Raw genomic sequence first — 17,167 nt, 5'->3', positions numbered from 1 at the left:
AGCTATTGTTATTCGATCTCATCCTGATATTGCAGGTGTACAGATCGGAAGTTATAAAAATAAAACCAACTTGTTTGCTGACAATATATTGCTTACTATCATGCGACCCCTTATTACACTCCCCTTTATTTGTTTGTCTGACTCTCGAGTCTTAAGCTTAATACCTTTAAATCGGAAATATTAAATTGTAATGTCCCCTCAGCCACCTAAAAATTAATAACCTCATGTCATCTCCACCTCAAAAACATCTCCAGAATAAGCCCTTTCCTTACCAGAGATACATTAAAGACACTTATTGTCTCTCTGATTCATTCTCGCCTTGACTACTGTAACTCCTTACTAATCGCTCTTCCACTTACTAAACTCTTTCCCCTACAATCTATTCCATATGCAACGGCCAGGCTCATCTATCAGTCTAGACACTACAGCAATAACTGTGGTCTGTGCCGGTCACTACATTGGCTGCCTATTCATTACAGAATACAATATAAAGTTATCGCCCTCATCCACAAGGCTCTCCATAATGCCGCACCTCCCTACATTTCCTCCCTCATCTCTGTCTACCACCCAACCTGTGCTCTTTTTTCACTCAATGACCTAAGACTAATATTCTCTATTATCAGAACCTCTTACACTCACATACAAGACTTCTCCCGAGTTGCACCACTCCTCTGGAATGCTCTATACCGTATAATGAGATCAACTCTCAATTTCTACATCTTAAAGCTCAAACTAAAGACACATCTTTTCAGACAGGCCTATCACACTTCCTAATGTAAACCCTTCCGTACTGTAATTAGAATCCCTAAAACAAACCCTCCTCTGTTCCACCTTCCACATTACCCCACATGATATGATGCCATTTCAGACTAACTTTATATGTCCAGGCACCATCTGCATGTTAAAGGACATGACTGGTGCGGTTCATACAGTTTTATGTTTGTCTAATGACAGTAACCTCTATTAACAATAGACATCAATGAGCTGAGCATAGACTGAATTCACCTAGGCTTGAATATTAATAGCCAGTGGGATGTATTGGTGCTATGTGAACTGCTGAACTATATGTTCTTGAATAGGGATGAATAGCAACTTTGTATCTCTATTCAACCCCTTATTTTGTATAATATCTAACGTGTGAGTGAATGACTAGGATGTAGATTGTAATAGTCATTATTTATGCTGTAGGAAACAAACCACAGTGAAACCTGCTATTTGATGCAGAATATATTATGACCAGTTGAGCAGGTGGCTCACTAAGTGGTAAACTCAGTCAGGGGAAGAAGGTTATGTATGTGACCTATAATTGCTGAGAGGACAAAATATCAATTCCTCTATACAGGACTCATATGGTATCCTATCCTAAGACTGCTGACTCTGATTTTATGACTAGAGTCACTTGGTAGAGGATTGATATCTTAAATTTCCCTGTGCATAAACACTCAAGTCACGTGGATATAAAATACTTTTATCAGAGTGTTTTTTTATCTCACTGAAGAAGCAAACCAGGAATGGGTGTGCTTTAATTGACTCCTAAAATCCTCACTGATGTGGAAGATATCTTAAAACACTAGGCTGTGAGGTTTATTGAATTTGGGAGTTGATATCACACCACACTATATATATGTAGTTTTAATATTTCCAATAAAAGTTGAGTTTTAATTCACATTTTTGCCATTTAGAAGTTTAAGTCCACTTCCAGTAAAACATGTAAGAAAAAGTTTAAATAAAATGTTGAATGTACCCCAAAGAGTACAGATGAAAACTACAGCTTGTCCTGTAAACTATATGCCCCTACAAAGCTCAATCGATTGAAAAATTAAAAAGTTGTAGCTCAGAATATGACATTGAAAAAACAAAATATTTATTTTATAAAAATGTTTTTATTATATAAGAATAATAAAACATAAAATTACTATATAATTTATACACTTACCACATTCTGAAAAAGAGTTCTCTGATGTAGAACTAGAACTTTTTGTTGAATTTCTACCATATTCAAATTTCTGAACATGACAAGGATTTACCCCTTGTGTGACTCTAATGTTTAAGAAGCCCTGATTTCTGAGTAAAATATTTCCCACATTCATGAACATGGCTGCTCCTCCGTGTGAGTTCTCTGATGTTTAACAAGATTTGATTTACATGTAAAACATTTCCCACATTCTGAACATGAATATGGCTTCTCCCCTGTGTGAGTTCTCTTATGTATCACAAGATCTGATGTCTGATTATAACATTTCCCACATTCTGAACATGAATATGGCCTCTCTCCTGTGTGAATTCTCTGATGTACCACAACCTCTGATTTCTGTTTAAAACATTTCCCACATACTAAGCATGGATAAGGCCTCTCCCCTGTGTGAATTCTCTGATGTTTAACAAGATTTGATTTACATGTAAAACATTTTCCACATTCTGGACATGAATATGGCTTCTCCCCTGTATGAATTCTCTGATGTATCACAAGCTCTGATTTCTGTGTAAAACATTTCCCACATACTAGGCATGAATATGGTTTCACTCCTGTGTGAATTCTCTTATGTATCACAAGATCTGATTTCTGGTTATAGTATTTTCCACATTCTGAACATAAATATGGTTTTTCCCCTGTGTGAGTTCTCTGATGTTTAACAAGCTTTGATTTACATGTAAAACATTTCCCACATTCTGAACATAAATATGGCTTCTCCCCTGTATGAATTCTCTTATGTAGCACAAGCTCTGATTTCTGTTTAAAACATTTCTCACATTCTGAACATGAATATGGCTTCTCCCCAGTGTGAGTTCTCTTGTGTATCACAAGATCTGATTTCTGGTTATAACGTTTTTCACATTCTGAACATGAATATGGCTTCTCCCCTGTGTGAGTTCTCTGATGTTTCACAAGCTTTGATTTACATGTAAAACATTTCCCACATTCTGAACATAAATATGGCTTCTCCCCTGTATGAATTTTTTCTTGTGTCACAGTTTGTGATGGATTAGAAGATAGTTCCTGTATAGAAGGGACAAATGATAAATCTTTGATATGAAGGGCTGGGATAATGACATGTTCTTCATATGTATCTTGTGTGATACCACCATCATCTGCTTTATAATCTGAAGATATGAGATGGTCCTCTGAGATCCTGGTATAGTCATCTGCTAAGAAGAAAATGGATTTTATAATGTATGACTATTATATCATTAACATTATATTGAAATTTTATAGCATTTCTATAAAAAGATTTCCATACAAATTACAAGGCATTGTGCGAAATTTAGTGATTAACTGACTTAGGCTTGTTTTACATAAGCATTGTTATTCCTCTTGCTTTGGTCCATTATAGGAGAAGAACAGTGAAAATAACTGAAACATTGCTTACCCAACATAATGCCTATTGTAACCACCAAAGTCACTTTAATTTTTGAAGAGCCAATTGTGCTTACATAGTGTGATATAAGATGGTGAAAGCAACAAATTAAGAAAAAGCATTTTGCATTTTGGAATTTTCAAGAACAGGGACTGTTGTGACAATAAATTTAATAAATCTGCTATTGCTTTATTTCCTATTGTTGCATAATCTGCTCTGGATTTATTTGAGGAAAAAACGTCAGTATCTGTTTTCCATTTATTCACATTTAAGGTACTTAACCCTTTCCGGACAGGGTCATTCCATATCAAGTGATCCAAATAGGAATATTTTTTTTACCTGACGTCTTTAGATTTTTTTTTATTTTTTATGAAGTACAACTTAAGTTAATTACAAATAAAAAGTTTCATCAGTTAATTTTTTATAGACTTCGAAAGTTTTGAAAAAGTGTGAATTTTGGCCTGGTATGGCTTTACATTTTTTAACATATCTTGGGCTAGAATTAAGATAAATAGGTGGGAGAGGCATCATTTTTCTCAGAGCGGTACCGGCTTTCATTTGATATGTCACAAGACGATGTTTCTTTATATTTTGTTTTGGAAAAATCAAATTCAAAATTTTGATGCGCAATTGTGAAAAAAACGTATGTTTTAAAATTGTGAAAAAAATGCATTTGTGTTACTTGTGTTCTCGGTTATATTTGTACAGGTTTTCAACTTGGGACCAAATTGGGATCAATTTTTTTTTATTTTTTTTTTAAGCCTTGAATCATCTGATTTTATGTTTGTGTGAGCTTCTTCCTTTTTTCTTTTCAAATTACAACTTGCTGAATTCAACATTTATATGCAACAATAAAAAAACATAAAAAACAAATACTGTAAGTGCCAGAACAAATACATCTTATCATCAGAACACAGCTTGTTCAGCATTTTCAACCTGAATGCATTGAACAAACCGAAAGAAAAAAGCTGCTCATATCCTCAAGTGCGATTTTCTAAATAGTCTCATCCTAATTATATGTTAACAAGAGTACAAGAACCAATATTTATAACACCTATTTCTACATGTAACAATTGTTTTTTATTATATCACTAAACATGTAATTTATTAAGAAAAATAGTCCAGTAGATAAATCCTCATTCTATAAAATAAGAACTAATCAAACAATTAATAGGACATTTTTAAACTACTGGCCTTTTATCATCAATTTGTCCTTTCTAGTGAGTGAAATGTAATCTTGTCCATAAGCGCTTACTAGCAATGACCATTTCCTTTTGTGTCAAAGAGTATGTACGGCCTGTCATGCTGTTAGGCTCCACCTGAGTTAATATCTGATTTTCGTTGACTTGTAAAATGTCTGGTTTTCTTGGATACACAAATGATGGTGCTGGACCAGAAGGATGCAAAAAAGTCAATTTTATGTCTTCATTTTCACAATCTTTGGAGAGTACAGTAGCCAGCCACCAGCGCCGATCATATTCACAGGTCACATAACCAGTTATGTCATCCATTGCCAATCTTGTGCCGCCTTCTACCACTTCATGGACTTCACTGTCATTGCTGAATGAAAAAATCCTTGTTTTTATTTCTGTTTCACTACATGGAATGAAAGTGTGGTATTAATGAGTCCCTTGGATGGGTTCTGCTTCCTGTAACCGATGTTTTAACAAACTCTCCTCCTCTTCATAGTCCTGGTTTGTACAATACATGAACTGGATGTTAAGAATATTTCTCTCACTCCATTTGAAAAGTTGCATGGGTGTTAAGATTTGGTCTGAATATGGCCTCTGGAGGCTAGCTCGAGCTGCAAGGCGTTTCACGGTGCCTCCTAAACCATCACATACACCTTTGCCATGAGTGGTGGCAAAAAAAGTGCCATTCAGCTTCCACTCCAAAATCTTTCTTGTGGTGGCATACATTTATAAAGTTTTTCCTGTTTTTATACTGTGCAGAAGAGCCATCCGAGAAGTAGTAGACCTTGCTCAAACTTGGTAAGATGTCCGTTTTTATCACTGAAATCAATTTTTTTTGGAACAAATTAACAGCTATTGAATCATGACGTAAGCACTCGGATATCATAACTAAAGTTTTGTACTTTATTTCTCCATTCTCATTATAATAAATCGCAAAAGGGTGCACAGTTGCTTGTTCATTGTTCCAGTGAAATGACTGTGCTTCATCCTGAACAACAAAGGAATAGTTCTCTGAAAAGTCTAAGCTTATTACTGCCTCATTCTGTTTCATGCTTTCTTTGAGGTGATTGTAGTAGTCAGACTGTTGGGGAGCTATAAATGAGTGTTTCTTAAGATTTTGAAAATCCTATTTTAGCAGAAGTGGAATTTTTTTCTTTAAAAAGTTCATAGGTTTCTTTCAAATTGGTAAGAACAAGCCTCTTCTGGACATGAGTTTTCTTACCGTCCACTTTCCAAGACACACAATCTTTCTTGCCAGGCATAATTCGGCTCACTTCATCACTATTGTAAAAATCTTTTACTTTACCCACTATAGCTTCATCTAATGTTTTGCCTGGTTTAGGCAATAACCTGGATAATGCATTCTTTTTTTTGCAATGGGTGATTCTTCGATGCTAGAAAGTGATTTATTTAAATACTATTGTTAAATCAGGATTTATAAAATCCTCTGTATTGGAAGTAACAGGTTGTTCGAAATTTTCTGACTGTAGAGTATTTTTCTCTTTTGCAAGTTGCTTTCTACAACTGTCACAAATTTTCATGCCGGCATTGATTGATGGATTTATATGTAACATCCAATCTTGTACCGGCCTAAGATTTTTTCTTGTTGTGTGTGCAGATTTTTCAAAAGGATTGCAACAACATATATTATAAAATGCTCTTCCTTCAGAAGAAGCAGCCATTGCTGTGTGAGAAAAATACAGTTAATATTAAGTAAAGAAGATGGGTAGTAAAAATAAAGATTTATAGTACACTTGAGATATAACTGTGTTACTATAAAGTGAGTATTAGGGCTAGCGCATACACAGCTTTTTCTGTCTGCGGATAAACGCTGCGGTTTTGGCAGCATTTTTCTACCGAGTTTTCACAATATCTGCATTAGTTTTTTGTTTTTTTTTAAATCGCTAGTGAAAACGATGGTGGCTTTTTATAAAATATATACATAGGTATGATTTACATCTATGTTTTTATAGTTTTATTTTAAAAGGATGGGGAGGTTTAAAGTAAGACTAATAGTCAGGGTCGGACTGGCGTGCCTAGGGCCCACCAGTGGGATTATTTCCAGGGGCCTACCCTACTGCCATATGTAATATCGCCCCTCCAGTTTTTGCCATTATGCACGTTGGGGGGGTTGTTCATCTTTTTATCGTCCGCCTCAGACAGCGGGGGGATTGGGGGTGCTAGCAGTACCATTACAATAAATTACAACATTACAATAAATACAATGCAATGTGATATTTTGTGCAGTAATACTCACAGGAGACGTCTTCCCACATTTCCCGTCTCTTCCCTTTGGACCGCCATGACCACTTCTTCCAGCTGTGACTTGACTCTGTAAAGTTTGAAACACAGACATCTTTGACTCCTCACTTCTCCACACATCCAACCCCTATAGATATATACACAGTATATAATATTATCTCACAGCAGCCGCTGCAGCCTATATTATGCCCCACAGTGGCACAATAGACTGTGGGGCATAATAGAGGTTGCAGGGGGGGCGCTGTTGGGGCATAATAGAGGCTACAGGGGCCACAGTGGACCCTTCAAGCTCTATTATGCCCCACAGTTGCACACTCATGAACTATTATACTCAGGGGTCTTTTCAGACCCCGAGTATAATCGGAGCGCCAGGGGAGGTGAGGGAACATAATAAACACTGATACTCACCTCTCCGGGATCTGATGTTACTCCTAGCAGGCTTCGGGCCTATATGGTAATGTGTCAGACGTCACGTGGTCTGGGATAATACCATATAGGCCCAAAGCCTGTGCTAGCAGTACCATATAGGCCCAAAGCCTGTGGTAGCAGTAACAGCCTGTTACCATACAGGCCAAAAGCCTGTGCTCGCAGTAACAGGTTATTACTACTACCACAGGCTTCGGGCCTGTATGGTACTGCTAGCACAGGCTTCGGGCCTATATGGTAATATCCCAGACTACGTGACGTCTGGGACATTACCATATAGCCCCGAAGCCTGCTTGGATTAACACCGGATCCCGGAGAGGTGAGTAACAGTGTTTATTATGTTCTCTCACCTCCCCTGGGGCTCCGATTATTATACCCGGGGGTCTGAAAAGACCCCCGAGTATAATATCAGTGGCAGTGGGATCACGGCCTGGCCCGGGCCTATTCACTACTGCCCACCGCGGGCTAAAGTACAAGGGGAAGCGGGGGCGGCAGTGAACAGGTCCGGGTTGGTAAATAGGCCGCTGCCTGCTGGTAGATACTCCAGCAGGCAGCGGCCTATTATAAAACAAAAAAAGTTATACTTACCGACCGTGCGCTGCTGCTGCTCCCGCTGCCGTATCCTCTTCTCTCAGACATCTGTGTATCAGCGTAGGCGGCGTGATGACGCCGCCTACGCTGATACTTAGATGTCTGAACCAGCACAAGGAGAGCGGCAGCTCTCCTGGCGCTGGAGGGAAAAAAAACAAAAAACGCCCGGTTTGCTGCCCTAAGCGCCTCCCCTAATCCTTCTCTGACATGGGCAGGGGCCCGATTGAAATGTCAGGGCCCCGATCGGGCCCCTAACCATCCCGATCCAGGCCATGATCATCAAGATCGGGCCCCTGCCTATGCTATGTAAAATGAGCAGCAGTATAGTCGGGGCCCGGGGCCCACCGGGGGATTCCCCGGTGCTCCGGAGGGCCAGTCCGTCCCTGCTAGCAGTGCCTGAATAGCCTTTTTAAAGGCTATTCATGCATATGTGGGGCTCATACAGCAAAATTTTGCTGATAGAGCCCCTTTAAACACACACACCAATATTGTACACAGACTCCCTTGATGCCTGTGTAGAGACTACTGTTTGAGCAAGAGTGAACATGGCCAGGCCTGTTAGGACATGAAAGTTCTGAAGCTCTGTCTGACTTCCTGACTCTGCGGTGGACAGATACTTCACATGACTGACAGAGTTGCTGGCCTGTCATCTGCTCTGCATTCACTGTCTACCCCTGTTCATTCTCAGGTTGAGCCCTAACAAAGCTTTCTCCTCTGTCCTCTCCTGCTTCTAAGCTGTAACATAATAAAATAATACAGTGATATCTAAAAATCATGGATTATTTGGTAATTATATGTTGCACACCTAATGAGTTGACACTGGTGTGGTTGGGGGGGGGGGGGGTTATATCCTTTATTAACATTCATCTGTAATAATAAGGGACATGCATCAAACATGGAGATTAGGACCTCCCTTCTCCTTGTTATCTGAGGTGCACTACAATAAGTGTCCTTCCATACTACCTAGTAATTGTACATTAGCATCAAGTCCTCAGTCATTGCTTACATCAGTGACTGCATCAACATATACTGAGCAATGCAATATGAGAACATAACAACATGACTTCTGTATTAATTACTCTACTCTACCTTTAATAATAAGGGACATGCATCAAACATGAAGATTAGGACCTCCCTTCTTGTGATTATCTGAGGTGAACTACAATAAGTGTCCCACCAGAAACACACCTCTGAGAGAGATGGTCCCACTCTAGTGTCATATTACAGGACCTGTATACTGCTAGTCTGACACTAGTTAACATTAACATTTTGTGAGGTGGATCATTCTCTGTACATATCTCACATATAGACCCCACACTTTTAGACCACAGGCTGAACAGATCTGAATTCAAGATTTTCAGAATGACACTGTAATAGTTATAATTTAAAATATCCCATCGCGATCCCAACTTGAATTTTGGTACAGATGTGGCTAAGGGCATAGCAGGCCCATGTGCATTTTATTGAAATTTTTAAATAAAAGGTTTTTTTTCGGAAATGCGTTTTAAAATTTTGCGTTCACATGGGTAAACAAAGATACTCTTGTGACATATTTGGTGAAAGCCTGTATAGTTCTGAGTAGAATGGCGTTTATTTTGTTTCTCTATCTTTTTTCTAGCCTAAGTTATGAGGAGAAATGTAAAGGCAGGCAACACAGAAATTCGCACTTTTTCTGAACTTTGAAAATCAATTAAAAATCAAAAAAAATTTCTAGAATTTTTTTTTCTTCACATTTTGCATTCTCTGACACACTATTACCAAATAACAAAATCTCAAAAGAATTAAAAATATAGAGGGAAAAATCATTGGTTCACTTGACACGGAATGACCCGACATCCGATGTAATAGTATAGCAGATGTCTGCAATTTAAAGATGGAAGCCACTAAGGAGTCAAGTCTCAGCACATACCTGGCACATACCTGGCAGCAATGCCCACACCGATCCCTAGCATTTAATCTCCCCCAATGCCTCAGTCAAAGCTGACTTAGATGTAATTTTAACAAGGGTGCATAGGCACCACCGTTTTGTGGTAGATTGCTGGCCCCTGAAACAGTATCTGGGGTGGAAACCCATTGCTATTACAGCTAGAAGCCTATTGAAGGATCTCAGGCTTGTCTTTGTATTACTTCTATTAAAGTCTGCTCTATGCGGCCTGTAATTAATGTGCAGTAATTTTGCAATGCATTGGTTTGTGGGTGGAGAGCCCAAAAATATTCAGATTTGGTTGGACTTAAAGTGCTTGTTTGAAAAATTCATAGCGAGCACAGCTCATAAGAAACCAATTTCTCATCTCTAGTTACTACTCACGTGGTCGGTCACCAGTAGGAATGTCCACCGTACACTCCTCACCACCTGTCCCATATGTGTCTGGAACAATAATAATGTTCAGATCTTCACCCAGATACAAAAGCTGTGAAACAAATATTGGAAAAGTCACCAGATGGATGGAGAAGTCACGTGGGATGTTTTATAGGAGAAGAAAAGATCATTCATTATCATGACCACCAAAAATGACAGCAGGAGTTATCTGACCAAATAGCTGCAGGTCTCCTGGATAAATCCACCATGTTGGTTACTTATTTGAAGCAACAGCCTCCATAGCCAGAAAACTGTGAGAAGATCCAGACAACATGTCACATGTAGGCCCTGAAGGCTCACCTATTCAGGAAGGCCTACAACCTCCAATACCACTATCACCACACCGCCATCTGAACTGTCTCCCCCTCTCCTTCTGTCTCTACCCCCTTCCCTCATAGATTGTAAACCCTTGCAGGCAGGGCCCTCTACCCCACTGTTCCAGTCGGTCACTGTTAGTTTTATATCTGCCTGTATATTTTGTGTACTGTATGTAACCCCCAAATGTAAAGCACCATGGAATTAATGGCTATATAGATAAATAATAATAATAATAATGTCTATGGTCAGCTTTATCCTGCCATCTCCACTTTTCTCATTACACAAGTAGAAAACATCTAATACTGTGGGATAAAACCAGACTGACCACGAGACCTTCACAGCCCTTCTACAGGGCAGAGGAAGATTTCATGTCACCTTCTCTCCATCTACCTGATCATCCTGGAGGACATTTTCTTCCTTACAGTCCTGTGGTAGAAGAGGACTGGGACATCTCTCCGGTGATGTTCTCTTACTGGATGGAACTGGAGGAAACACATACAGGGACTGAATTCATTCTTTCCATACAGATAATGAGAGGCCGTGTGTATTTAGTCATGTCTATTACCTGCTGATGTGAGGGGCTGCTGATCCTCCATCATCACCTCCTTGTACACATCTTTGTGTCCTTCTAAATACTCCCACTCCTCCATGGAGAAATAGACAGTGACATCCTGACACCTTATAGGAACCTGACAACACAATGATACAGTCATCACCAGATCCCTTCATAGCGCTCCTGTATAATGTCCCAGCATTCCCAGCAGTGTCACCTCTCCAGTCAGCAGCTCAATGATCTTGTTGGTGAGTTCTAGGATCTTCTGTCCATTGATCTCCTCCTGTATCAGGGAGTGAGGTGGAGGCCCCGGGATTGGGTTCAGGGTTCTCCCCCATCCATCAGATACAGGAGTCTGACAGCGCCCACTAGAGGTCTTCTTCACTACTGTGTAATCCTGTTTATGGAGAGACACATTAATAAATATCACTCCATCCATTCCCAGAGTCCCTCACCTCTCCAGTCATATCATCTGTTATTACTATAGATAAGAATGATGTAATGTGACATCATCAGAATCTCTCACCTCTCCAGTAAGCTGGTGCAGGATCTCTAAGGTGAGATGTAATATTTTCTCTGCCATCTTGTCCTTATCCACTGAGAGGATCCTATACTGTAGGAACATGATTGGATCAATGTTATAACACCAACAGAGGAAACATTACCAATATATTTGTGGGAACACCTAAGAACGTCTGAAAAAACTACCACACAATCAAATTTTTCTTAATACAATAATTTTTTATTAAATACTTATTAAAAGCGTTGACAAAACAGTATCATAATAATTACATATATAAATAAATATTGGAGGATATAGTCATCAATTAGTACCAGAGACCAATAACTATCGAAGCATACTATAACATAGATAGGTTTCACATACTACAAACTATGTTATTATTTAATAGAGGACACCTCTCCAGATAAACAGACATATAGATTAGTGAAAAAACCCACCATTCTAAATATAATATGTAGGAAGAAGTAACGATGGCTATCATCCACACATACCCGTACCAAGTAAAAAAAACGCCCGACGCGCGTTTCACCCACCTACCAGTGGGCTTCGTCCTCTATTAAATAATAATATAGTTTGTAGTATGTGAAACCTATCTATGTTATAATATGCTTCAATAGTTATTGGCTTTCCACTACCTGAATACCAGTTATTGGTCTCTGGTACTAATTGATGACTATATCCCCCAATATTTATTTATATATGTAATTATTATGATACTGTTTTGTCAACGTTTTAATAAGTATTTAATAAAAATTATTGTATTAAGAAAAATTTGATTGTGTGGTAGTTTTTTCAGACGTTCTTATGATTGGATCAATGTTAAGTCAGTGTAAAATCATACAAAATCCCATGTAAATATAGACAATTCCTGGAGATAATAAGATATAACATGAGGAGATAATACGGGTAGATCTTGTATATTCTCTCTCTGTACATGGATTTGGACAGGAGCTGAATAACTCTTTACAGCAATTTGTGTGGATATGTGCTGGGTAAATGAACACATACCTGACAGCCGCTCCATTCAGCTCTCTCCTGTGGATAGTTGACAAAGTGTAATGTGAATAAGCTCCTGTAACCCCTTCTTACAGCTTGAAGTAACTGTATCTCACGTCTATGTAGCACATGGTGACATATTATTGCATCACTGTCACTACATGGTCTTACTTAGAGATTGGCGAACCTCCCAAGATGCGTTTCAGGTTGAACAGGTTTGGATAAAATTGGAAGTGAAATTATTATACTTTTAGGTCTCTTCAGATATAATAGGTGGAGGCCCAGGGGAGGGGTAAAAAATACAAATCTTTTTATGCCAATGTGACTGCTGTGGCCAGTGGCGTAACAAGTGTCTTGTGGGCCTGGTGGACCCACACACAGTGCCCCTCCACACAATATTATATGCCTAGTAGTGCCCTCCACACAGTACTATAAGCCCAGCAGTGCCCCCCCACAGTATTATATGCTCAGAAGTGCCGCACACACAGTATTATATGCCCAGCAGTGCCCCTCCTCATAAAGTATTACATGCCTAGCAATGTTTCCCCCCCACGCACACACAGTATTACATGCCCAGCAGTTTCCCCCCCAAACACACAGTATTACATGCCCAGCAGTGTCCCCCCACACACCGTATTATATGCTCCCATCAGCCCTCCTCCGCTCTGGTGCTATTATTATACTCTGAGGTCTCTTCAGACCCCAGAGTATAATAATCGGAGGCCCTGGGAAGGAGAATAAAAATAACAAACACTGATACTCACCTTGCTGCACCTTTCCTGGGCATCCTGGCTCCGGCTGCGTGTGATTCTTCAGCAGTCACATGGAGGCACACTGACCGTCATTACGCCACTGTGTCCCATGTGACCATTGGGGCCTGATCACATGATGGAAAACATTGGAGAGGTGAGTATATCTATTTATTATTTTAAGCCATCGCCCCTGGCTCGTATCTATTGAAAAGGTGCCTGGTGACTTGCCGGGGCCCCTTTTCATTTACAATATCTATCATAGTGGTACTGGTGCTGAACCCGCACACAGGCCTCAGTGGTAACCCTAGGCATATTACATCACCAGGAGAGTGCCAAATGTTGTGAGAAGGCCCAAAAGTGGTGAGGGAAGGAGAGCATAATTTTTTTCATCCAAAATGAATTTTATGACAGCTATTTTAGTTTATCCGAGATTATTTGTTAAAAACTGAAAAATTTTGAATATTGAAGTCGAACCTTGCTCCTGTCAAATTTGTTCACCCATCTTTAGTCTTAGTATGTACACACTTATCATGGCAGTAAATAATCAATAGTGACCACAGCAACTAGGTGGCCATGACAGTTTGAGGTCTAACTAAGCCATAGCCTAATAGATTGTCTATCAGTTTATTACTGATACAGTATAAGGGGCCCCTAGTACGACAAAGAATTTTTAGTGAAACCACATGGTGAATGGTATAAAAAAAATAGTAATATACCTCAGTATAGTTCATGAAAAAAATATAACTCATTCGGCAAAAAAAACCAAGCCCATGTGCACCTCTTGGATTACTGCAGCACAAAATTATAATTTTATTTGCCGTGATAGAACTGACCCAGAGGAAATCGAATCATGTTTTTTCTGCTGTTCAGCAAATGGTATAAAATAATGGCGGAAATAATGTTTTGGTTTTTTTGAGTTTTTTATTTTTTTTGTCCCCCAACCATTCTCCAAAAAGTTAATTAATAGATTATATGTACCAGACAATATTGCCATTAAAAATTACAACATGTCCTGTGAAAAACAAGTCCCCATACATCTACAGTGGACAAGGAAAATAGTTCTGGCTGTTGGATCAGAGTGGACTGCTGGGAACAGGGTGAGGGAAGTATTAGTTATTTTTTATTTGTGCATTTTTCTGTGAGGAACAGAAGGAGAAGACATTATACTGCGGGGAGCACAATGAGGGGGCATTATACTGTGTGGAAACTTCAACGGAGGGCATTATACTGTGTGGGGAACTAAACAACTCGGGACATTATACTATCTGGGACATTGATGACTTGGTCATTACACTGTGTGTTGACTACAAGGCCATGTCTAGGCTACTAAGACTAAGTTCAGACGGAGTTTTTTCGTCCGGAAACTGAGGAGGAGGCCGCCTCAGGTTCCGGACCAAAAGCCGGGTAGCCGCGACTGAAAGCTGGTGCACTTCACCGGCATCCAGCCGCGCACTCCGCTCCAGATTAGGCCCAATGAATGAGCCTGGTCAGGAGTGTCTTCAGGCCAAATTGCAAGGCGAAACGGCCTGAAGAATGGCTTCTGGACAAAAATTCCTGAGCGGCTCCCATTGATATCAATGGAGCCGTCTTTTTGGTCAGGATTTTGAGGCAGATACGGCCTCAAAATCCTGACAAAAATCTCTGTGTGAACTTACCCTAAAGGGGCCAAATGGGGCATGTGTGGGTTGATATGGCTCAGTAATCCTAACAATGACCGTGACTATACGCACACATTATATATATATATTTATATATATATTATATTATATACACTTACCTCTAGCTGTAAACTATATATATAGGAGAGGAGGAACCCGACGGCTGAAGTCCTGGAAGAGCTAAAGGACCTGTGATGATGTCATAGTCATGTGATCATGTGTGGGAGGAGTCAAGTGATCAGATGAGGTGTTATTGGGTTACGTGCTCAGTGTATACAGGACTCTGCTGTGCAGGTTGTGGTTGGTGCTGGATGAGCTGAAGTGTACGTGTTAGGATCAGGATGTAGTTACAGTGTGGATGCAGCAGAGCTGTGTGTGTATGATGTGTACGGGACAGAGCTGTGTGTGTATGATGTGTACGGAGCAGAACCAGGGTCAGACTCACCCACCTGGGTACCAGTAAATCCCCCGGTGGGCCCCATGCCTATGTGGGGCCCTACCAGATCTCTGCAGTTTTTATAATCGGCGGTGGAGGTCCGGTCACGGACCCTATTTACTTACATGCTCATGGCCTTTTCCTCTTCAGTTCTAGGGGCCCCCTATGCAACTCTGTGGGTGTCCCCCCCAGGGCCATCATTAATACTCTTGTAATTTTAACTAAATTGGCATCTCCAGGACACTGATATAGTTAAAATGCATCCTACTGATGTGGTATCTTGTAAACTGCAAGACACTTCAGAATAGACTAGAATCATACAGATAATGTGTTCTTTGGCAACTTGTATCCGCTTCAGTACGTGTCTATTTTTTAATAGTGGGACTTTGCGGCGACTTCTTGCTAATAGATTACCTTCACAAAGGAGTCTTCTAACTGTCACAGTACTCACAGTTAACTTGAGACTGTCTTTGATCATCCTGGAGCTGATCATTGGCTGAGCTTTTGCCATTCTAGATAGTCTTCGATTTATTCGAATGGAAATCTTCCGTTTTATTCCTCGTCTCTCGGGTTTTCTTTCCATTTTAAAACATTGGAGATCATATTAGCTGATGTGTCGATGTGAGTGGAGCAGAGCTGTGAGAGTTACAGTATTGTTCAAAATAATAGCATTGTGTTCAAAAACTTGAGTTAAGCACAGAATCTTTATACTAGTTTTTATTTCCTTGCACTGGGAACATTGCTCATGGTTTTCTAAATCAAAACATGAAGAGAGATGTAGATAATTGTTAATTACTTTACAGAAAATAACAAAAAATTAATATTGGGGTGTTATAAAAAATAGCAGTGCCTACATTTCTTTTTACAAACTCAAAAGATGGCATTTTTAGCGTTCCTGTGAATTACTAACATAATATTTAGTTGTATAACCACACTTTTTTAGAATTGCTTCGCATCCATGTTGCATAGAGTCAACCAACCTCCGGCGCCTGTCACCTGGTATTCCAGCCCTGGATGCTTTGACTTCTTCCCATAATTTATTTGCATTTCTTGGTTTTGCCTCAAAAACGTCATTTTTTACATCATCCCACAAGTGTTCTATTGGATTAAGGTCTGGGGATTGGGCTGACCCCTCCATAACTTCAATGTTGTTGGACTGGAACCAAGATTTTGCTCATTTAATGGTGTGTTTAGGGTCATTGTCTTATTGAAATACCCATTTCCATTTGGGGATTCCATCCTTCATTCTACTTGAACAATGCAGAGAGAAATTTGCTGAAAGCAGCACTTGTCTCTTCGCATTTTTTGTTTGGAAACCTGTCAGAATGTTGTTTAAGCGAGTTGGGTTTCTGTTTTCAGTTCTCTAAGCAGACACAAAGAACAAAAACCCAAGCGCAGGTGTGAAACTAGTGTTAGAAAAATTACAAATATTTTTTCCACCACTGAAGTCAAACTTAAAGGGCCCTTTCACATGGGCACAGAGGGGGTGGATTATGGTGCGTAATCCACATCATAATCCACCCCCTCACAATGGTAGTCTATGTAGACCGCCAGGCTTCTTTTCTCCGTGAGCGGCATGCTGCCACTCACTGAAAAAAGAAGCAGGCTGCCCTTTATTCAGGCGGATCCTTTCTTCAGGCCTAGTGGCAGCAACCTCTGGAGTCAGCCCTTTTATTGGAGCCGACTCCAGGGGTGAAGCCGCAGCAGTCGTGGCAGGCAGGTTTTGAACCAAGAGTGACGCGGC

General features: G+C 39.9%; 1 protein-coding gene across 1 annotated transcript; it reads right to left on the bottom strand.

The window, feature by feature from the left end:
- Positions 1-1,941: 1,941 nt before the first annotated feature.
- On the bottom strand, positions 1,942-15,934 carry LOC142209932 (uncharacterized). The gene is made up of 8 exons (XM_075278970.1): positions 15,875-15,934; positions 11,585-11,671; positions 11,276-11,455; positions 11,071-11,194; positions 10,908-10,987; positions 10,137-10,239; positions 2,352-3,144; positions 1,942-2,267 (listed from the first exon to the last, which is right to left on the bottom strand). The coding sequence occupies exons 1-8, from the start codon at positions 15,932-15,934 to the stop codon at positions 2,087-2,089; spliced, it is 1,608 nt and encodes a 535-aa protein (XP_075135071.1). The 3' UTR covers positions 1,942-2,086.
- Between the last annotated feature and the right edge of the window lie 1,233 nt (positions 15,935-17,167).

Source organism: Leptodactylus fuscus, chromosome 6 (assembly GCF_031893055.1).
Source record: "Leptodactylus fuscus isolate aLepFus1 chromosome 6, aLepFus1.hap2, whole genome shotgun sequence".
In the NCBI taxonomy this organism is placed as follows: domain Eukaryota; kingdom Metazoa; phylum Chordata; class Amphibia; order Anura; family Leptodactylidae; genus Leptodactylus; species Leptodactylus fuscus.
Note: the sequence above shows the minus strand (reverse complement) of the source record. Positions and strands in the feature narration are given on the sequence as shown.